The following is a 24,339-nucleotide window of genomic DNA, read 5'->3' on the forward strand; positions in this document are numbered from 1 at the left end:
GGAAAATGGGGAGAATGAGATGTTGAGTCAAAGGGAACAAACTTCCAGTTATAAGAAGAATAAGTTTTGGGGATAAAATATATAGCATGTTGATTTTAGATAAATAAGTTGCAATGAGAGATTCTAAATGTTCTTGCCATAACAATAACAAAGGATGTGTTCAATTATCTTACTGCAGTAATAAGCATCTCACAATAGATACCTGTATCAAATAATTACATAGTACATGATACACTTATACAATGTTATATGCCAATTCTATCTCAGTACAGCTGGAAATAAAATTAATAAAAGCAAACAGCAAACAGATACATATATGATGGTATAGAAAGTACTTTAAGGTACACTATTCAGTGAAGAATAGTAAGACAAAAATTTGTAGGTAAGTTTTGTCATCACTTTTGTTTTCTAAAGAGATGTACAGGTTGATAGGTATTTGTCAATTCATATAAAATGTACATGTCAAGAAACAATTAGACTGGTTAACTTTGGAAAGAGGGAATGTAGAGACAAAGGAGAAATTTTGTATTTTATTTTACAAACTCTGAAATGTTTAAAAATTCTCAAAGGTAAGAGAATATTATTTGACAGTTTCTTATAAAGTTAAAATTGTCTACTCTATAATGCAGCAACACCAGTTCTAAACTTTAACCCATGATAAATGAAGGTGTAGGTCCACAAAAAGATTATCCAAGATTATTTGTGATGATAGTTTTACTCCTAAGAGCAGAAATTGGAAACAACCTAAGTGTCCATCACTAGAAAATTACATTTCAAAAAATACAGTGTAGTCATGCAGCAGTATAATGCTAAGTAGGAAAAAAAAAAAGATGAACTAATACACAAAATAACATCAGTGAAACTCAAAAGTACACTGAACAAAAATAATCAAAGACAACAAAATGGGTATTTTATATTTCCATTATTATGAGACTCAAACAAAAAAAAACAAAGCTAAACTATTGTGATATCAAAATAGTGGTTGCCTATGGTTGGTGAGAAACTTTTGTTTTTTTTTTTTACCCAGAAAAGGTCAGTGGTTCTACATTTGTCATGTATACATTTAACAAAATACATTAAATTATAAATTGAAGCTTGAGCATTTCACTATATGTAAATTATGAAATAGAAAATACAATGTTTACTCTAGTGGCATTAAAATATTTTGATAGAGGGGGACGCCTGGGTGGCTCAGTCGGTTGCACGTCCGACTTAGGCTCAGGTCATGATCTCGCAGTCTGTGGGTTCGAGCGTTGGACTCTGTGCTGACAGCTCAGAGCCTGGAGCCTGCTTGGGATTCTGTGTCTCCCTCTCTCTCTCTGCCCCTCCCCCACTCATGCTCTGTCTCTCTGTCTCTCTCTCTCTCTCTCTCTGTCAAAAATAAATATTTTAAAAAAAATTTTTTTAATATTTTGATAGAGGAACACCTGGGTGGCTCAGTCGGTTAAGTGTCTGACTTTGGCTCAGGTCATGATCTCAGGGTTCGTGAGTTCAAGCCCCATGTCAGGCTCTGTGCTGACAGCTCAGAGCCTGGAGCCTGTGTCAGATTCTGTGTCCCACTCTCTCTCTGCCCCTCCCCTGCTCACACTCTGTCTCTCTCTGTCTCAAAAATAAATAAATATTAAAAAAAAATTAAAAAAATATTTTGATAGATTGGGGTGCCCAGGTGGCTGAGTCGTTTAAGCATCTGACTTCGGCTCAGGTTCATGGGTTTGAGCCCCATGCCGAGTTCTGTGCTGACAGTTCATAGCCTGGAGCCTGGAGCCTGCTTTGGATTCTGTGTCTCCCTCTCTGCCCCTTCCCCACTCACTCTCTGCTGTGTGTGTGTGTTTCTCTCTCTTTCTCAAAAATAAATAAACATTTAAAAAACTTAAGGGGCGCCTGGGTGGCGCAGTCGGTTAAGCGTCCGACTTCAGCCAGGTCACGATCTCGCGGTCTGTGAGTTCGAGCCCCGCGTCGGGCTCTGGGCTGATGGCTCAGAGCCTGGAGCCTGTTTCCGATTCTGTGTCTCCCTCTCTCTCTGCCCCTCCCCCGTTCATGCTCTGTCTCTCTCTGTCCCAAAAATAAAACGTTGAAAAAAATAAATAAATAAAAAAAAAACTTAAAAAAATATTTTGATATATTTTACAGATATAAATAAATATAAGATTTAAATACTTGGAGAATATCTTATGCTAATATTTAATAACCATTACAAAGATATTTATATCCTAAAACCCCATTACAGAATAAAATGAGACAAAAAAGTAAATTCATAATAAAAATATGCAAAACAAAAGAAATGAAGGTTGTAAAAGTAAAAATATGATAGAAGATACTGCCAGTCAAATAACTATAATAATATATATGAATGATATAAATTTATCCAAAAAGAGTAACCAAATAAAAATTATACATAACTGTAAATAAAATATATACTTTTTTGTTTTTTTCTGAGAAAGTTTTTGTGATAAAATTATAAAGGAATATTTCTGCACAGTACCGCATAGGATGACTTTAAGACAAAAATTATGGGGCGCCTGGGTGGCGCAGTTGGTTAAGCGTCCGACTTCAGCCAGGTCACGATCTCGCGGTCCGTGAGTTCGAGCCCCGCGTCAGGCTCTGGGCTGATGGCTCAGAGCCTGGAGCCTGTTTCCAATTCTGTGTCTCCCTCTCTCTCTGCCCCTCCCCCGTTCATGCTGTGTCTCTCTCTGTCCCAAAAATAAATAAACATTAAAAAAAAACATTTTTTTTAAAAAGACAAAAATTATTACTAGAGATAAAGGACACTTCATAATGGGAAGAGGGTCAATCCTGTAAGAAGCTGTAATAATTATAAACATATACAATCTTAAAGGAGCTTCAAATTGAAGTAAAAGCTGACATAACTGAAGGGGAAAAAAGACAATTCAACAACATTAGTGGAAGTGTTTAACTGCCCAATGTAAATAATGGATGGGAGTGCCTGGGTGGCTCAGTCTGTTGAGCGACTGACTCATGGGATTGAACCCCATGTCAGCCTCACTCTGAGAATGCAGCCTGCTTAGGATTCTCTCTCTTTCTCTCTGTCTCTCTCTCCCACTGCTCCTCTCCCCTGCTCACACTCTCTATCTCTCTCTAAAAAAAATAAATAATAAACAATAAATAATGAATAATAGTGGATGAAACATCTAGAAAGAAGACAAGTAAACAGTAGTTTTGAAAACACCATAAACCACTTAGACCTAAGAACAACTAATAGAATATTCCATCAAGAGTAGAAAACACATTTTTCTCAGGTACACACTGAACATCCCCCATAATAGACCACATATTATGCCCTAAATAGGATTCAATACACTTAAATAAGTGTTGAAATCACACAAAGTATCTTCTTTGACTACAATGCTAAAAACAGAAATCAGTGACCAAAGGAAATTTGGGAAATTTTCAAATACGTGAACTTTAAACACAATCCTAAATAAATAAGGGATCAAGAAAGGAATCACAAGGGAAACAAGAAAATACTTTGAGATGAATAAAAACAAAAAGACAACACAACTAAACATATATGAAGTTTAGTGATATCAATGTTCAGAGGGAACTAGGTAGCTGTGTATGCCTACATGAAGAAAATTAGAACTTGAATCAATAGCCTTATATCTTATCTAGGAAGACGCAACTAAATCCAAGGAGAAGGGAAAAAAATTAGGAGATAAATCCCCACAAAATATGAGCAAACTAAATACAATAGTATATAAAAAGGATTATACACCACATCCAAGAGAGATTTGTTCCAGAAATGTTTCAATATATGAAAATCAATGAATGTAATACACCATATTAACAGAATAAAGGGAAGAAACCACACAAGCACTTCAATAGATAGAGAAAAAATATTTGACAAAATTTAATCCCATTTATGGTAAAAACACAGAAACAAAATAGGAATAGAGAGAAACTTCCTCAACAGAATAAAGAATGTTTGTGAAAAATTCCCTAGGGTCAGAAAAAAGACAAGCATATCCACACTTTGCCATTTCCACTCAATATTGTTCCAGAGATTCTAGCCATAGCAGTTGGGGCAGGGAGGAAAGAAAAGAAAAGAAAAGAAAAGAAAAGAAAAGAAAAGAAAAGAAAAGAAAAGAAAAGAAAAGGAAAGGAAAGGAAAGGAAAGGAAAGGAAAGGAAAGGAAAGGAAAGGAAAGGAAAGGAAAGGAAAGGAAAGGAAAGGAAAGGAAAGGAAAGGAAAGGAAAGGAAAGGAGAGAAAGAAAGAGGAAGGAAGAAAGGAAGAAAGAAAGGAAGGAAGAAAGAAAGAACGTGCATCAAAAAGAATAAAATATTTGGGAATAAAACTAACAGAAATGCAAGACTTCTTCAACTAAAATCTACAAAACATTGTTGAAAAAAACAATTAACACCTAAGTAAATACAAAGATATCCTGTATTAGTATTCTGGAAGACATGATCTGATTAAGATGCCAAAACCCTTAAAACTGATCCACAGATTCAATGCAGTTCTTATCAAATTCCAATGGCCTTTTTTTCCCCCAGAAAATATCAAACTGATCCTAAGAATTCAGATGGAAATGCAAGGGACTCAGATTACCCAAAATAATTTCTAAAAAGAACAGTGTTGGAGAAATCACACTTCTAGTTTTAAAAATTACTACAAAGCTATAATACACAGTGTGGTACTGGCATAAGAATGGACAGGTAGATCAGTGGAGTAGAACTGAAATTCCTGAAATAAACCCATATTTATGGTCTGTTGATTTTTACAAAGGTGCCAAGACTATTCTATGAAAAAAAAGTCTTTTTTTTTCAACAGATGGTACTAGGGCAACTGGAGCTACAAACATAAAAGAATAAATTTTGACTCCAAATCATATATATATATATATATATATATACACACACATATATATAAATTAACTCAAAAATCATCACAGACTTAAATGCAAAAGCTAATACTATAAAACTCTTGGAAGAAAACAGAGGTGTAAATATTTGTGACCTTGGATTAGGCAATAGTTTCTTTGATGTGACATCAAAGGAACAAGCAATTCTAAACATTATTTAAATATTACACCAAACAGATTCATACAGTAATGTTTTCTCTTTTTTTTTTTTTTTTTTTTTTTTTTTTTGCTTCAAAAGACATTGTCAAGAATATGCAAATACAACCCCTGCCATGGGCGAAAACATTTGCAAATCATATATCTGATAAAGATCCAGTTTCTGAAATATATAAAGAATTCTTACAACTCAAAGATAAAAAGACAACCCAATTTAAAAACGGCAAAAGATTTAAACAGACATTACTCCAAAGATAAACAAATGGCCAGTAAGCACATTTAAAGATCATCCCATGATCAGTCATCAGAGAAATGCAAATCAAAACCACAATGAGGGTACCTGGGTGGCTCAGTCCCTTAAGCCTCTAATTTAGGCTCAGGTCATGATCTCAGGGTTTCTGGATTTGAGTCCAGCTCTGTGCTGACAGCTCAGAGCCTGGAGCCTTCTTCGGATTCTGTGTCTCCCCCTCTCTCTCTCTGTCCCTCCCCTACTCATGACCTGTCGGTTAAAAATGAATTAACCATAAAAAAAAAAGGAAAAAAACTCATGAGATGTCAATTCACACCCGCTAAAGATGGCTATAATAGTTAAAAAGCAAACAAACAAAAACCCAAAAAGGAAAAGCAGAATATAACAAGCCCTGACAAGGGTATGGAAAAACTGGAATCCTCATATACTGTTATTTGGAATGCAAAATTTGCAGCTGCTATGGAAAAAAAAAAAATTATCAATTACTCAGAAAGTTAAACATCAAGTTACCAAATGACCCAGCAATTCCAGACTTAAGTGTATACCCAGCAGAAATAAAAACATACGTCCCCATAAAAACTTGCATTCAAATATTCATAAGAACATTATTCCTAATAGCCCCAAAGTGGAAACAATACAAATACCCATCTACTGATGAATGTATAAACAATACGTGGAATATTCATACAATTATTAACGGTCTGGGCTGTGAGGGCACTTCTGTCACCTTTGAAATCTTGAGAGAAATACTGAAGAAAAAGGGCGTCAGGGCTTATGCTGGGCGACGGCACCGAGTGAGCCCCACACGGCCGTCAGGCGGCGCCTCACCGTTCGGGAACAGTCTATAGGTGCCCGGAGCAGAACGCTAACGCTGGGGGCTGCAGTAGATCAAAGACGGAGCGCGGGTGCTGCTGCGAGGTCCGCCCACAGTTTGTCCAGGAAACTGTCCAGGGCTGGGACGCCTCCGTGCAGGCCTTTGCGCTTGCGCGTCTCCGCCACGACCTGGCTGGGGCGGCTGCTGTGGTCCAAGGGCTCCGAGGGCAGGATCTGCCAGTGGCCAAACAAGCGGTGGGGGAAGGCCTGGTCGCCCTGCGGGACCTCAGGTCGGCTCTGAGGCCAAAGGACTCCTTGAGGAGCCGTGGGCCTTCAGCATAAACAGGGACTTGCCGGCCACCTGGGACTCGACGCGGCCCTCCTTCCTACGGAGGACATTGTAGATGGCGCCAACCACTTCTTCCGGCCCCTGGAGCTCCCTCCACAGGGTGGGCGGGCTCCCTGAGCTGGGGCTGGTACTGCGCAGTCCGCGGTTAAAGGCGGTGCCACGTGGTGGGGTGGGGGCGGGGGTCTGAATGGCTTCCCTGCGCGACGTCACGCCGCAGACGTCAAGGCTCAGGCCGCGCAGTCTCCTGGCCCGGCGGCCTGGCTGGAAACCGGCCACCAAGCTGTCCTTGATTTTGTTGAGGTACCGTACAGTCCTGGTGTTGTTGAAGGTTTTGAGTCCGGGGCCAGCAGGCTCAAAGTGATAGAAGATAGGATTCAGTAGGCAGAGAGGGACCGATTAGAACCTGAGGTCCCTGGGTGTGGAAAGACATATTTTAGAACAATACTGAAGAGTGTCAGACCGGGCAACCCCCTCCGGCGTAAGATTCCTCTTAAGAATGTGACAGACGCCACCTCCTCCCCTTCGGGTTTCCCTCAGGAATTTGACCGAAAAACCTAACTAGAAACAAGTAGCAGACCACAAAGGGTATGGCCCACAATGACATGGCCATGGGCCACCCCTCACACAATGGAACTGAGCCAATCAGGAAGGGACCACCCAGCACCTAGAGAGCTAGGGAGCCTAGGGTAGGACCCGGGAGGGAGCGAGCGGGACGGCAAGGGAAGGCTGCCCAGAACCTTACAAAACAAGGACCCTTGCTTGTAGTCCCGGGCATTCACTTCCAAACGTACCCCTTTGTAAAGAGAGCTAGCTTCACACTATTCTTCGCCTCTGATCTTACACTCGAGTAAACTTTTGCGTGCTTCTTCTTTTGTGTCCACCTTTTCACCCTTCGAAGCTGGGAGAAAACGAACCCCGGGAATTGAGGTAAAAAATCCTGCAACGAGAGCACCGGATCTTTTGGGTCTAGGCCAGGTCCCACAGGTACTCTTCGGCCAGACAGCGGCCTGCCGCTTCAGTTCCCGGCAGGCCCACATCTAGCGATGGCCGATGTCCTCTGCCAGGTGGTCTGCGAGGGGCTGCACCTTCATGGACTGCATTTTGTGCTTGTTTGGGGATTTGAACAGGCAGAGCCCTTTCGACTCCCCGTCGTATTTCTTGAGAGGGATGCAGGTGTGGTCCTCTTCCAGGTTCTTCAGGCAGGTCTCCAGGTGCAGCTCATTGGCCCCTGCGATGATGGGCACCCAGAATGCACTGCTTAATGATGCACTGCTCCACGGGGTCTGACTTGGCCAGCTGCTTCAGCCCCTTTACCAGCTTGGGTAGGTCGGCATGGTTCTTGGCCTCCATTGCAAAGGTGATGACAGTCCTTACGCTGAACTTCATCACCTGCACGTTGTGGGTGAGCTCCCAGATGCTGACGGTACCCGTCTTCGCCAGGAATTAGTTCACACCAGACCCCTGATATTCCCACCAAGGCACGTAGGCTTGTGGTTGCCAGGGCGGGGCTGAGGGGGAATGGGGAGTGGCTGCTAATGATATAGGGCTTCTTTGGGAGGTTATGAAAGTATTATAGAATTAAGTAATGATGATGGTTATACAACCCTGTGATTATACTAAAAACACTGAACTGTACACTTTGAAGAGGTGAATTTTCTGGTATGTGAATACAAAAAAATCTTTAAAGTTAAACATTACCCAGAACAGCACTTAGTAAACTGCATGCTGAGTAAATCTCTCCTTCAAATAAATTGGATTTCATAATCAAATCCTTTTTATCGTATCTATGATATCTCAAGAGAAATGTGTAACTTTAAATAGTTATATTAGAAAAGAAAAAGGGTCTAAAAACTAGTGATCTAAGTATCCAAATTAAGAATATGTGGAAAAACAAAGTAGAAGGAAAATAAGGGGTAATAATTAATAAAATAGAAAATAGACCACCGCCAATGAAAAAAAAAAACCTAGAGATAATTTAAAAGATCAGAAATTACCACTTTGAAAAGTTTAGCACAAATGGACACATCTGGCAAAATTGATCAAGACAAACCAGAAGAGAAGAAACAAATGTAATATTATGAATATAAATGAGAACTGCATGTAGAAAGATATAAAAGTAAAAAAATATTAGCTATGTGGTCTCAGTACACTTAAAATTTAACCAAATAAACAAAATTTTAAAAGAAATATAACTTGCCAATAGTGAATTAAGAATAAACAAAGTCTAAATAATCCTATTGCCAATAAATAATTTATATCAATAGTGTCTCTCTGAAAATTAACACATAAGTTTAGCTAAACATTCAAGAAAAATTAATTAAAATATTTTATTTTTCAGAGAACAGAAAATGAAGAAACATTACCCCAATTCAATTGTGAAGTTACAAATACCTTGCTAACAAAATTAGATTAAAATAAGGTAAGTAAAAAATTCCATCATGTTTAATGATGAAACATTAAAAGTCTCATTTTAAAAATCAGGAACAAGAAGATAAATGTCCTTTTTTTTATTGCTTCATTTAACAGGGTTCTAAAGGATCTAGTCTAAGCAATAGGTGAGGGAAAGTGGTAAAATTATAATGGGAGGAAAGTAAAAACCAAACCTCATTTTCAGATGATCAAACTGATACTAGTGAATTAATAAAATAAAGTAATATAAGATGAAATGTATTAAGACTATATATGTATTGTATTAGCACGTTGACATATAATAATATAAAGCTAAATGTGATTTGAGAGAGGTGAGAGGACTCAGGGTTCTATTTCTTAATGTGGGTTATGATTGCACAGATATTCTATCAGTATTCTTCATACTTTAATATATATTTTTACATGTATGAAATATATACCATTTCAACAAATAAGACACTAATCTGTTAAAAAATAGTACAGCCTCTGCCTTACACTGAAAAAATACATTATGAAATATAATAAACAGAAAAACTAATGCAGTATCATAATTCATATATATGATACTGCTGTGAAATTCAGTTTTATATTTAGTGAAAATATTACCTAACAGGCAAAACATTACAGGTAGTAAGTTTGTAGAAAGGTATTGTTAAATGTAATAGAAATTATTCCAGAGCTAACCATTTGTAAGCATGAGTCACCTGAAAATACTGTTGGTGAGCATGTTTTAAGATGTGGCTGTGACTCTATAGACCAATTTGGAAGAGCTTAATAATTTATTTTATTATTTATATCAGCTAAGAGAAAAGAATAATCATCCAATTCTGTATGTTTATTTATAATACAATAAGAATTTTTATGTGGCCACAATAGTTTCATGATGATTGACGCAACATAAGGAAAGGATTTGTTTTTGATGTTAAGAAAAGTACCATGTTGAATATCATCTGGTAGAAGTTAATAAATAAGACCTCACACTGTGTTCTTGTGATGTTAATGACAGAGTTAATGACAAACATTTTCAAAGGTTGGTACATAATTAGGTTCAGTACATCATCCAGCAAAGATTGCTTTGAGCTTAAAAGTTTGAAATCTGCCAAGACATAGTAATAAACACTGCAAGTCTGATAAATTTCCATAGTTTGAACATGGACATCTCAATGCTTTGCTTGATGAGCTGAATGTTCTCTGTAGTGGTTGGTTGGTTTACACAGAGGATGGGAAGCTTGATGATGGTATGATGCCAAAGAGATAGAAATTAATTTTAACTGATAATCAATATTTATGCCAACATTCCAAATATTGGTTCTAATGTGATTTAAATACAAATATTGTAAACTTACCCAAAGCAAATACCAAGCAAATACCAAAAGACAATTTATTAACCATATTATTTTCCAAAGAGTTAGCCAGCCAGACATATTCCATTCCATATGCACATACAGAACTAATCTATATCATAAAACACTCATATTCCATTAAATAATGTGGAATGTGATTATATTCATGTATATCTCTCCATCACATAGACTAAATACAAATGGTCTGCCTTTTTAAATATGATTAACTTTCTCCTGATGTACCACACAAAGGAGTTTTTGCTTGCAAACCAGAATAGACTGGTCAGTTTCTGCTGCAATACAAAACGAATAGACCTTGTGAGGTCATTCAAAGGGAAACCATCAGCTTAGCCCTCAAAAGTGTTGGAACAAACTACCAGTTTTTAATTAACATTGTAATCAATCCAAAAAGTTTGAAAATTTCTTTTCAAGTATTTAAACAAGAGATATGTGCAAGTATGATTTGAGTATCTTCTTTCCAAATTTTGTCCTTGGGAAAGTTGTTTTAAGTGCATAACCTGGTTCATATTGCTAATCTGAAATTCAAATCAGTTTCCAGAAATCAAAAATTTTTGCTTAAACTTCACTATATAAACTCTATGACAATGAAATTGCATGTTTTTTTTCAATTAATATTGGTAGCATGAATAAAGAGCTAAAAACCAAGGTTATTGAAATATTGTGAAAGTGAATATAGTAACAAGTACTAAAATCCTACCCAAGATTGGTAATCCTCCATGAAATCTATTGTGCAATATTCTCAACCATGTTTGGAATTACTATATGATTGCTTTCTTTTGTAATCCCTAATAAGATTGTGGCAGCTGGATTGCAATAGTAGTCCCAATAAGTTTTCCTCCTAGTGTTTTCACCTTCCTTTCCACTGTAACTTTGGAGCATCCATCATCAAAAGAATGACTTTAACCACTTGTCCCTTGCCTCTGGGCTGGTCCTATGACTTGCTTTGGCCAATAAAATACATCAAATGATAATTGCCAGTTCTGAGCCTTGGCCTGAAAAGGCCTTGTGAGCTTCTATTCCTCCTCTCAAGCCTTGAGATCAAAGCTGCCGGATGAATATGAGAGACAACATAGTACAGCCAAGGCTATAGGCCTATGAAAGATCAAACCCCAAATAAATGACATCAATGCTTAGTTGACCTATGGCTTAGTGCAGATGTATGAGTGAGCCATCCTGAGCCCACCTGAAATTAATAGAACCACTCAGCACACTTATGCATAAGTGAACTAAAATGAATATTTATGACGTATGCACCTACATTTTTTGGTTGGTTTTTATGTAGCATTAGTGCAACAATGGATAACTTGACTGTCAATGGACTACAAAGTATTCAAGGCAAAATTCTATACCAAGGATTGGCAAACTTATTCTGTAAAGGACCAGATAGTAAAGATTTTAGGTTTTGTAGGCCACATGCATTCTCTGTTGCATATTCCTCTTTGTTCTTTTTTCTTTTCTTTTCTTTTTAACAACACTTTACAAATATAAAACCATTTTTAGCATTTGGGCTATAGAAAAGGGCTGCTGTCCAGATTTGGCCCATCAGCTGTAATGTGCTGACCTCTGTCCTATATGATGCAAAGACATATTACTAACACAATGCAGAATAAAAGATGTTGGGGCTCAGAATGCAAAGTAATATAATAAAAGCTACTATAATTTTAAAAATAGAAGTACCAAGTATTTTTCATTTTTAATTTTGTGTTTGTCTTCAATGGGTGCTGGTAAAATTTTAATAACCAGCTGTTATTAACCAGCCAATTTCAAGCAATCAGAGGAGTAGCGCTGAGATATATGCAATTGGTTCACATGAGCCAGTAAGAGCTGGCTCTGTTGTACGACCTATATGTTGTATTGCCTATACTTTTGTTCAATAGTAGATATAAAAGAAATCGATTATAATCCAGATAGTGGGTTTTCCTTCACCTCACCTTCCTGATCCAGTAAGGTTTGATTGTGTGACCCTTTGTCCTGGAGAAGACTACTATCTTTGCAGCTGCCTTCTATGACTGACTTAATTGCATTTACCTATGACCTAGTTTCAAAGAAAATCATTTAATGATAAACTTACTTTTCTTGGCTTGATCACCTCCAATGAAAGAACAGGAAATTGTCTTGTTTTCAGGCATAGTTATTTACAGTATTTTGAAACCTAATTAGAAAGAAAAATCTTTACATATCATGAATCAAAAGTAGCATATATTTAATTTCACTAAAAGTTGTCAATTTAAGAACTAATAATGTCAGAATAGGTTTCTAATACTTGATATAGATATATAAAAATCAATACTAAATTATGTTAAAAATGTAAGGAAATGCAACAATATGCTCTTCTTCCTTTGAGAACTATTATGATCCTATTTGGGAACACCAAAGATAAAAATCCTCATTAAAAAGGGATCTTTGATCCTCTGCTTTGCAGATAGCTTTGAAACAGACAACGGCCTGCTGACTAGATTTTTTTTAGCATTTTCACTGTAACTGTGGACTCTAAGCCCTGTGGAGGTTCTGGAACCTATGATGCTTCATTTCCTATGATAAAGTTAAACTTTACTATCATCTCTCCTTTCCATCCATTCCTTTTTTAAACATTTTGTTATGGATAAAATCAAATACATACAAAGGTAAAGAGAAAGTTTAATGGATCTGTATGTGTCCTTCAACCAATTTCAACTAGTAGCCCATATGAATTCTATATACCTACCTACCAACCTGTCTAACCTACCTACCTTGGTCATACTTAAGCAAATCTCAAGTATAGTATTGCATTTGTAAACATTTCAAGAATTTTTTAAACATAGCAATAATACCAATAATATAATTAAGACAGCTAAGAATATGGTCTTAATATCGCTAAACATATAGTCAGTATTTACATTTCTTTCATTGTCTTATTTTTTCTCCTGTTTTTAAAGTTTTTGGAGTAATAACACAAGCATAACATTAAACTGAAATGTCTTTTAATTCTCTTCATAAATTCTCCTTTTAATTCTCTTTATGATGTTTCTTTCCTTTATAATTTATCAATATGGAAATCAAATATTTTGTCCTATAGAGTTTTCATATTACTGACAACATCCCTGTTCTATACTAAGTTACTCAACTGTAATTCCTATAAGTCAGTATTTATTAGAAATTTAAATTACTGAATGAAAAGACAGTAATTCTGTAACATAGAACTAATCACTACATCTTTTAATTTGTAGACCTAAAACATCATTGAGTTTAGAGATTAGAAATCAACTAGTTCAATTTTTTTTTTTTTTTACTAATAAGGAAATTGGCAAATTGGTACTAAAATTGGTAAATTCATTCAGTGTAAAATGACAGCTTAGGAAAGAGTGCTCTGAAAGAAAACCCTGAATTCCAAGTCTTGTGCCCCGTTGAATAAGCCAATCTACTGCATCAAGACCAACTTATTACTGGAAAGGAAGCTATAGAAAATTACATAATTAAATTTTAATTTATATCAAGATTATTTTTTTAATTCAATGAAGATTGTAGTTAAAATAGAGAATCCTATTTTCTCTTCTACACAAAAGTACTGGAAAAATGTAAGAAAATTAATTATTCCAGTAATGAGTTCCTGGGTAACTTGGAAAAATGCTCTTACAAATTACTACTAACAGAAATATGGTTAAAATGTATTTTTTTAATGTTTATTTATTTTTGAGAGAGAGCACGAGCAGGAGAGGCAGAGAGAGAGGGAGACACAGAATCCGAAGCAGTCTCCAGGCTCTGAGCTGTCAGCACAGAGCTGGACGCAGGGCTTGAACCCACAGGCTGCGAGATCATGACCTGAGCTGAAGTAGGCCGCTTAACTGACTGAGCCACCCGGGTGCCCCATGTATTTTTTAAATCTTCTTTGAAGTATCTGAAAACTAGCAAGGTAATAATAAATACCTGGGCCAAATTCTGGTAGAAGACAGGAACCCACAGAGGCGAGACCAACATGTAAGGTTGCTTTGCCCAAGGGCAATATCTAATGTGGGAGAGGCAGCTGGACAGCTGGGCAGTACTTGTAACAGCCACACAAAACTTTGGAAACAAAAGATAGAATCCAAATTCTACCAAGTGTAGGTGGAAAACTACCCATTCCTACTACTGGAAACTACTGGAAAACTAACCCATTCCTAGGATTGAGACCCCAGAAGTCTGTATCTTAAGGAACAGAATGAAATCGAACTAAAGGCAATGCGAAGACTGCCCATAGACTGAAGTCCAACCACAGATCATCTGGGTAACCCAGAATATCACAGAAGTAAAGTGAATTAAGGTGATTCTTGCCCAGCACAAGGTGAAAGGTAACCCCACACGCAAAGAGACTGAATAATAGAAATCACCAGAAAAGGAAAGATAACAGAAACTAACCCAAAGCTACTCAAGATAGTAAGGTTACCAGATACAAACCACCTAACTATGCTTAACATGTTTATTTTTATTTTATTTTTAATATGAAATTTATTGTCAAATTGGTGTCAACACCCAGTGCTCATCCCAACAGGTGCCCTCCTCAATACCCATCACCCACCCTCCCCCCGTCCTACCCCCCATCAACCCTCAGTTTGTTCTCAGTTTTTAAAAGTCTCTTATGTTTTGGCTCCTTCCTTCTCTAACCTTTTTTTTTTTTCTTTTCCTTCCCCTCCCCCTTGGTCTTCTGTTAAGTTTCTCAGGATCCACATAAGAGTGAAAACATATGGTATCTGTCTTTCTCTGTAGGACTTATTTCACTTAGCATCACACTCTCCAGTTCCATCCACGTTGCTATAAAAAGCCATATTTCATTCTTTCTCATTGCCACATAGTACTCCATTCTGTATATAAACCACAATTTCTTTATCCATTCATCAGTTGATGGACATTTAGGCTCTTTCCATAGTTTGGCTCTTGTTGAAAGTGCTGCTATAAACATTGGGGTATAAGTGCCCCTGTGCATCAGCACTCCTGTATCCCTGGGGTAAATTCCTAGCAGTGTTCTTGCTGGGTCATAGGGTAGGTCTATTTTTAATTTTTTGAGGAAATTTTTCCAGAGTGGCTGCACCAGTTTGCATTCCCACCAACAGTGCAAGAGGGTTCCTGTTTCTCCACATCCTCGCCAGCATGTATAGTCTCCTGATTTGTTCATTTTAGCCACTCTGACTGGCATAAGATGGTATCTGAGTGTGGTTTTGATTTGTATTTCCCTGATGAGGAGTGACATTGACCATCTTTTCATGTGCCTGTTGGCCATCTGGATGTCTTCTTTAGAGAAGTGTCTAATCATGTTTTCTGCCCATTTCTTCACTGGATTATTTATTTTTCGGGTGTGGAGTTTGGTGAGTTCTTTAAAGATTTTGGATACTAGTCCTTTGTCTGATATGACATTAGAAAACATCTTTTCCCATTCCGTTGGTTGCCTTTTAATTTTGTTGATTGTTTCCTTTGCAGTGCAGAAGCTTTTTGTCTTCATGACATCCCAATAGTTCATTTTTGCTTTTAATTTCCTTGTGTTTGGGGATGTGTCAAGTAAGAAATTGCTGCGGCTGAGGTCAGAGAGGTTTTTTCCTGCTTTCTCCTCTAGGGTTTTGATGGTTTCCTGTCTCACATTCAGGTCCTTTATCCATTTTGAGTTTATTTTTTTGTGAATGGTGTAAGAAAGTGGTCTAGTTTCATTCTTCTGCATGTTGCTGTCCAGTTCTCCCAGCACCATTTGTTAAAGAGACTGTCTTTTTTCCATTGGATATTCTTTCCTGCTTTGTCAAAGATTAGCTGGCCATACCTTTGTGAGTCTAGTTCTGGGATTTCTATTCTATTCCATTGGTCTATGTGTCTGTTTTTGTGCCAATACCATGCTGTCTTGATGATTACAGCTTTATAGTAGAGGCTAAAGTCTGGGATTGTGATGCCTCCCGCTTTGATCTTCTTCTTCAGTATTACTTTGGCTATTCTGGGTCTTTTGTGGTTCCATACAAATTTTAGGATTGCTTGTTCTAGCTTCAAGAAGAATGCTGGTGCAATTTTGATTGGGATTGCATTGAATGTGTAGATTGCTTTGGGTAGTATTGACATTTTAACAATATTTTATTCTTCCAATCCATGAGCACGGAATATTTTTCCATTTCTTTATATCTTCTTCAATTTCCTTCATAAGCTCTCTATAGTTTTCAGCATACAGATCTTTTACATCTTTGGTTAGGTTTATTCCTAGGTATTTTATGCTTCTTGGTACAATTGTGAATGGGATCAGTTTCTTTATTTGTCTTTCTGTTGTTGTCTCTGTCTGGTTTAGAAATCAAAGTAATGCTGGCTTCATAGAATAAGTCTGGAAGTTTTCCTTCCCTTTCTGTTTTTTGTAATAACTTGAGAAGGAGAGGTATTGTCTCTGCTTTAAATGTCTGGTAGAATTCGCCTGGGAAGCCATCTGGTCTTGGACTCTTATTTGTTTGGAGATTTTTGATAACCGATTCAATTTCTTCACTGGTTATGGGTTTGTTCAAGTTTTCTATTTATTCCTGTTTGAGTTTTGTAAGTGTCTGGGTGCTTAGGAATTTGTCCATTTCTTCCAGGTTGTCCAATTTGTTGGCATATAATTTTTCATAGTATTCCCTGATAATTGCTTGTATTTCTGAGGGATTGGTTGTAATAATTCCATTTTCATTCATGATTTTATTTATTTGGGTCATCTCCCTTTTCTTTTTGACAAGCCTGGCTAGAGGTTTATCAATTTTGTTTATTTTTTCAAAAAACCAACTCTTGGTTTCATTGATCTGCTCTGCAGTTTTTTTTAGATTAATATTGTTTATTTCTGCTCTGATATTTATTATTTCTCTTCTTATGCTGGGCTTAAGGTGTCTTTGCTGTTCTGCTTCTATTTCCTTTAGGTGTGCTGTTAGATTTTGTATTTGGGATTCTTCTTGTTTCTTGAGATAGGCCTGGATTGCAATGTATTTTCCTCTCAGGACTGCCTTCACTGCATCACAAAGCGTTTGGATTGTTGTATTTTCATCTTCATTTGTTTTCATATATTTTTAAATTTCTTCTCTAACTGCCTGGTTGACCCATTCATTCTTTAGTAGGGTGTTCTTTAACGTCCATGCTTTTGGAGGTTTTCCAGACTTTTTCCTGTGGTTGATTTCAAGTTTCATAGCATTGTGGTCTGAAAGTGTGCATTGTATGATCTCAATTCTTTTATACTTATGAAGAGCTGTTTTGTGAACCAGTATGTCATCTATCTTGGAGAATATTCCATGTACACTCGAGAAGAAAGTATATTCTGTTGCTTTGGGATGCAGAGTTCTAAACACATCTGTCAAGTCCATCTGATCCAATGTATCATTCAGGGCCCTTGTTTCTTTGTTGATCCTGTGTCTACATGATCTATGCATTGTTGAAAGTGGAGTATTAAAGTCCCCTGCACTATCACATTCTTATCCATAAGGTTGCTTATGTTTGTGATAATTGTTTTATATATTTGGGGGCTCCCGTATTCAGCACATAGACATTTATAATTGTTAGCTCTTCCTGATGCATAGACCCTCTAATTAGTATATAATGCCCTTCTTCATCTCTTGTTATAGCATTTAATTTAAAGTCTAGTTTGTCTGATATAAGTATGGCTATTCCAGCTTTCTTTTGACTTCCAGTAGCATGATACATAGTTCTCCATCTCCTTACTTTCAATCTGAAGGTGTCCTCAGGTCTAAAATGAGTCACTTGTAAACAGTAAATAGATGGGTCTTGTTTTTTATCCATTCTGATACTGTATGTCTTTTGGTTGGAGTATTTAGTCCATTTACATTCAGTGTTATTATTGAAAGATATGGGTTTAGAGTCATTGTGATGTCTGTAGGTTTCATGCTTGTAGTGATGTCTCTGGTACTTTGTGGTCCTTGCAACATTTCACTCACAGAATCCCCCTGAGGATCTCTTGTAGTGCTGGTTTAGTGGTGATGAATTACTTCAGTTTTTGTTTGTTTGGGAAGACCTTTATCTCTCCTTCTATTCTGAATGACAGACTTGCTGGATAAAGGATTCTCGGCCGCATGTTTTTCCTGTTCATCACATTGAAGATTTCCTGCCATTCCTTTCTGGCCTGCCAAGTTTCAGTAGATAGGTCTGCCACTACTCTTATGGGTCTCCCTTTATAAGTTAGAGTGTGTTTATCCCTAGCTGCTTTCAGAATTTTCTCTTTATCCTTGTATTTTGCCAGTTGCACTATGATACGTCGTGCAAAAGATTGATTCAAGTTACGTCTGAAGGGGGTTCTCTGTGCCTCTTGGATTTCAATGCTTTTTTCCTTCCCCAGATCAGGGAAGTTCTCAACTATGATTTGTTCAAGTACACCTTCAGCCCCTTTCTCTCTCTCTTCCTCTTCTGGAATTCCTCTGATATGGATATTGTTCTGTTTGATTGCATCACCTAGTTCTCTCATTCTCCCCTCATACTCCTGGATTTTTTTGTCTTTTTCTCAGCTTCCTCTTTTTCCATAATTTTATCTTCTAATTCACCTATTCTGTCCTCTGCTTCTTCAGTCCGAGCTGTGGTCACCTCTACTTTATTTTGCATCTCATTTATAGCATTTTTTAGCTCCTCATGACTATTTCTTAGTCCCTTGATCCTGTAGCAATAGATTCTCTGCTATCCTCTATACTTTTTCTCAAGCCCAGCAATTAATTTTATGACTATTATTCTAAATTCTTGTTCCATTATATTGCTTAAATCGTTTTTGATCAATTTGTTAGCTGTCGCTACTTCCTGGAGTTTCTTTTGAGGAGAGTTCTTCCATTTCGTCATTTTGGGTAGTCCCTGGGGTGGTTCCCAACTGCAGGGCACTTGCCCTGTGCTGTCCGGAGTAACTTGTGTTGGTGGGCGGGGCTGCAGTCAGACCTGATGTCTGCCCCCAGCCCACTGCTGGGGCCACAGTCAGACTGGTGTGTACCTTATCTTCCCCTCTCCCAGGGGCTGGACTCACTGTGGAGTGGTGTGGCCCCTGTCTGGGCTACTTGCACACCGCCAGGCTTGTGGTGTTGCTTCAGTGGGATCTGGCATATTAGCTGGGGTGGATCCGCAAGGTGCACAGGGGTTGGAGGGGCAAGCTTAGCTCTTTGCCATTGGTGGTCCCCTGCGCAAGGGGCCCTGCAGCACCGGGAGGGAGGCTGACCCGTCGGAGGGTTGGATCCACAGAGGCACAGTGTTGGGTGTTTGTGTGGTGCAAGCAGGTTTGGTGAACTGGTTCCCTTTGGGGTTTCGGCTGGGGGATGTGAGAGGGAGATGGCACTGGCCAGCACCTTTGTTCCCCACCGAGCTGAGCTCTGTCTTCCAGGGCTCAACACCTCTCCCTCCTGGTGTCCTCTCACCCTCCCGCTCTCCTTCCGAGCAGAGCTGTTGCCTTTTAACATTGCAGATGTTAAGTCCCACTGGCTGTCAGAACTTGCAGAGTCTGGCCCCTCCGCTTTTGCAAGCCAGACTTCAGGGGCTCTGCCTTGCCGGGCGGGCTGTCCCTCCACCACCCCGGCTCCCTCCCACCAGTCCGTGTAGCATGCGCTGCCTCTCCGCCCTTCCTACCGTAGCTCTTCCATGGGCCTCTTGTCTATGCTTGGCTCCAGAGAGTCCATTCTGCTAGTCTTCTGGCGGTTTTCTGGGTTATTTAGGCAGATATGGGTGGAATCTAAGTGATCAGCAGGACGCGCAGTGAGCCCAGCGTCCTCCTATGCCGCCTTCTTCCCTCAATCCCTGAATTACTATCAACATGCTTATAAATATAACATTAAATTTTTAAATTTCAGAAGTAAAGATTATGAAAGTTGACAACTGCAGATTTGAACTATGAACTGTGATTCTAAACCCACTGGTAAACTTAAAAGCAGATATGACAAAGCTGAAGAATTAGTAAAACAGATTCAGAAAAACAATGATCTTGAAGGAAGCATGCAGTAATAAAAAGATGGAAAGTCCAGAGGCAAGCATAATAGTCAGTGCTCTCAACCTCGCCTCCAGAAAGATGGAGTGGATGTACTTATCCCTATTCCCTCTCTTGAGTACAACAAAAACTCTAGTTGTTATCTCTAAAACAAACATGAGATGACTTTGAAAGGTGGAGAGACTGTAGGCAGCCTGGATAGGCACCTTGGAACCAGAGAAACAATGAGGTGGTGAGTTTCCAAGATTTTGTTTTAGTCTTATATATCCTTGACTTGAAGCTGAAGAAACCAGCAACCCAGAAATACCAGTGGGTGCAGATCAAATAAATCTCCAACAGAAGCCCTCTCTAGCAAAGGGACTGGGAACAGGGAGCTTAGCAAGAAAGAAAACATTTAGATACTAACCGCTGTACTCTAGCCAAACACCAGAGACAAAACTGTGGCCCCTCAAAGGTTGAGTAAGGATCTACCCTTGCTAGGTGGTTTTGAGGCACCCCAATCTTCCTGCTGGGGTGATGTCAGAGGAAGCCAGGTAGGAATATAGGACTTCCCGCCCACTGGTTAGAGTCAAGCCTCTCCCCTTTCATTGTCAACGAACACTGAGTGGGGAGCCTGGACTTCATACCTCCCAGCAGCAATAATGAAGGACTGGGACAGTGTCAATGCAGGCTTAATGGTGAATCACATCTTCCACCACAACCCAGCATGAGTGAGGCTGCACCCTCTACATGGGTTCGGTGGAGCCCATATAGGAAGGAGTAGCTAGGCACTCCTACCTCTCCCAGCTAAAAGTCAGTGGAGGCCTAATGGGGAGCTGAAACCCCCACCCCTGCCCAGCAATAAGAAGTGCAATGTAAACCACAGTGACATATCTATATACCTAGCAGAATGGCTAAAACAAGAAATAGTTTTAACACCCACTAGTGGCAAGTATGTGGAAGAACTGCATCATCCATACATTGCTGGTTAGAATGTAAAATGAGAAAGCTACTTTGGAAGATAGTTCAGCAATTCTTTTTAAAACTAAAAGTGGGCCTTCCAATATAACCTAGCGATTGTACTCTTGAACATATTTCCCAGAGAAATGAAAACTTATTTTCACTCAGAAACTTCTGCATAATATTCAAGGGAGCTTTGTTTAAACTCGCCAAAACCTACTGGACAGCAGCATTCCAAAGAATGAAACTGAACCACTTTCTTATACCATACACAAAAATAAATTCTAAATGGATTAAAGACCTAAATGTGAGACATGAAACCATAAAAATCCTAGAGGAGAACACAGGCAGTACCTTCTTTGACACTGGCTGTAGCAACTACTTTCTTTCTAGATAGGTCTCCTCAGGCAAGGGAAAGAAAAGCAAAAACACACTAGCCAAAACCTGCACACTACCCAAATGTCCTTCAGTGGGTGAGTGGTGAAACAAATTGTGGTACATCTATAACATGGAATATAGCCCTGCAATAAAAAGGAAAAGACTCTTTATTGATATATGCAACAATTTGGATGAACCCCAGATTAGTTATGCTGACTGAAAAAAAACCAACCTCAAAAGGTTATATATTGCAGGATTTCATTTTTTTAAGTTTTTTTTATTTATTTTGAGAGAGAGAAAGTACAAGTGGGGGAGGGCCAGAGAGAGAGAGAATCCCAAACAGGCTCCTCACTGATGCAGGGCTCGAACTCACAAACTGTGAAATCATGACCTAAGCCAAAACCAAGAGTTAGACACTTAACAGGCTGAGGCACCTAGGTGCCCCGCAGGATTTCATTGCTATCCATTAAATAATGTAATAGCGATTGAGAACAGATCAGCAGTTGCCTGGGGATGGAGATCAGGGAAATGTTGTGATGATGCACAAGTAAGTATCTTGATTGTAGTGGTGCTTACACAAAGCTACACATGTGATAAAATTTCATAGAGTTATACACCTATACAGAAAAAAAAATGCAGGTATTGCTGGTGAATCAATGAGCTTTACAGTTTGTGCTTTTGATGTTGTACTATCGTTACCTGTGATGTTAACACCAAGGGATGATGGCTGAAACGGGCACAAAACCTTCCTGTATGTTTCTTTGCAACTTCCTGTGATTTTATAATTATTTTGAAGTAAAAGGCTTGAAATAAATAAAACCATAAAGGGAAAGAAAAATAGGATACCTAGAAAATCTCCATGCTTGTGGAAATTAAGAAATAAATTATAAATGAACTATATGGAAGAATACATCACAATGGAACTTAGAAAAAAAATCTGGACAAATATAAACATACTGCAACATGTAGGACACAACTAGAGCAGTCCCTGGAGGAGGTGTGAGGGTGGGAGAATGTCTATTTTAAGCAGTATTCCAAGGGGAAGTCCTTTTTGAGAAAGTGATGTCTGATTATAATGAATGGAGAGAATGTGCCAAAAGCTTTCAGGGAAGTGCTACCCAGGAAGAGCTACAGAGGTCCTAGAGTCAGGAATGAGTTAGCATGACCCAGAAACAGTACCTGTAGGTAGTAATTAACTCTAGAACCAATCCTAATGCAAAAGGGTAAATTAACAACCACAAAAAGTCTATATAGTGTCTCAGCTAACTTTTATCCGAAACATTCAATCCTTGGACCTGGTCACTGCTTGGAACCCTCAAGCTGTTTTCATCACCATGGCAGGCTAGCTTCTTAACTTGCCAATAGAGCAAAATTGCAGGTCCTTCACAGGTCTTGCCAGAAATCTGGCTGCTAAATTGTCAATACTTTTGCAAGCCAGTTAGGGACTTGTAGTAGCTTAAAATCAACCATGGTGACAAGATCTATACCATGGAATCAGCAAACACCAGAAATGAGGTTTTGTTTTTGTGTTTGTTCTGAGAGGTGGTTGTCAAACATTTATCAGTATACTACTACCAAAGAAAGATTCCTGAAAAGATAGGACATGAGCTGTGTCATTAGATAGAATATAAGGTTGCTGGAAGAGAGGATGAGAGAATTATAGATGTGGTGACTGAAATGAGCTAGGTTATCAAAGCTGAAGTGGGTTCCACTTAGAGAAAAATGAATAGAGAATTTGATTCTATCAATTGGGTTATGAAGAGGAATAGAGTCATAAGAATGGGAGAGTAGGTAAGAAGAAATATTAATTTCAGACTAAAAAAGTTTAGACATCAGTTGTTTCAAACATACTCATTCTTAAACTCTTATTTCCAACCTCTCTCTTTTTAAAGATATCACCTCCTACTTCAGAGAGAAAATAGAAGGAATAGGATCTAAATTTTAATATCCTCTCACCAAACCTACAAACCAAACACATCTGTGCTTTCATGGCCTCCTTCTGTTCTGACAACGTAGGGGTAGCCCTCTACTGGTTTGTCTTATCCCTCTACTTGTGCTAGAGAGTTCATAACATCCTCCCTCTTGACTTATTATTTCCGATTACAAATCAAAACTCTTATCTTACTAAAGCTCTCTTTTGTGCTGTCATCTTAAAACGATTGTTTATCTTGGCATTCATGAAGCCACACATTTCTTGGTTCAACCCCCTCCCAATAAATAGAAATGCCTTTCTTTCCATAGTTATGATTCCTTATGAAAACCACTTCATCAAACATACCCTTTACTGTATATCCACTTACTGTGCTTTATTTTTTCTAATGACTCATTATTATTTAACATGATAATACAGTTTTATAATCTCTTCCTTTGTTTCCTCTTTTCTGTTAGAAGGCAAAATCTGGGGGCACCTGGGTGGTTCAGATGGTTAAGTATCGACTTTGGCTCAGGTCATGATCTCACGGTTCGTGTGTTTGCGTTGTCCGTGCTGACAGTGCAGAGCCTGCTTGGGATTCTCTCTTTCCCTTTCTCTCTCTTTCTCTATCTCGTACTTTCTCTCTCTTTCAAAAATAAATTAATCTTTTTAAAAAATTTAAAAAAGAAGGCAAAATCTGTGTTGTTCACTGCTGTACTCCTACCATCGGTTAACAGCAGCATTAAATAGAAGTTTCTACAGTGATGAAAATGTTCTAAATCCATGCTATCCAAAATGGCAGGCATTATACTAGCCAAGCCATATGATCATGTGGAATCACTACTATTAATCGTTTGAAATCTGGCTACATAATCCAGGAGTTGTTTCTCTGTTTGTTTGTTACATTTTAATTAATTTAAATGTAAATAGCCACATATGGCTAGGTGCTACTATATTGGACAGCACAGATCTACTACAATGCCTTCCACAT

At 38.3% G+C, this 24,339-nt stretch overlaps 1 protein-coding gene and 1 long non-coding RNA gene across 9 annotated transcripts in view; one reads left to right on the forward strand and one right to left on the reverse strand.

Moving 5' to 3' along the window:
- The window catches only part of CCDC178 (coiled-coil domain containing 178), a 497,365-nt gene that overhangs the window by 457,341 nt on the left and 15,685 nt on the right, over window positions 1-24,339 (reverse strand). For 7 of the 8 annotated variants that reach the window (XM_045042044.1, XM_045042043.1, XM_045042045.1 and 4 more), the window contains one exon: window positions 12,293-12,373. In XM_045042044.1, the coding sequence (XP_044897979.1) occupies window positions 12,293-12,350 (58 nt within the window). In that variant the 5' untranslated portion in view covers window positions 12,351-12,373. Of the gene's footprint in view, window positions 1-12,292; window positions 12,374-14,124; window positions 14,529-24,339 lie in introns of those variants that run through there. The other variant, XM_045042047.1, reaches the window with a different exon arrangement.
- LOC123381360 overlaps window positions 6,627-24,339 on the forward strand; it is a 120,132-nt gene continuing 102,419 nt past the window's right edge. Inside the window, exons 1-2 of the long non-coding RNA XR_006588247.1 lie at window positions 6,627-6,748; window positions 8,787-8,867. This is a non-coding gene — a long non-coding RNA (uncharacterized LOC123381360). The remainder of the gene's footprint in view (window positions 6,749-8,786; window positions 8,868-24,339) is intronic.

The sequence above is a fragment of the Felis catus genome, chromosome D3 (genome assembly GCF_018350175.1).
Source record: "Felis catus isolate Fca126 chromosome D3, F.catus_Fca126_mat1.0, whole genome shotgun sequence".
Taxonomy (NCBI): domain Eukaryota; kingdom Metazoa; phylum Chordata; class Mammalia; order Carnivora; family Felidae; genus Felis; species Felis catus.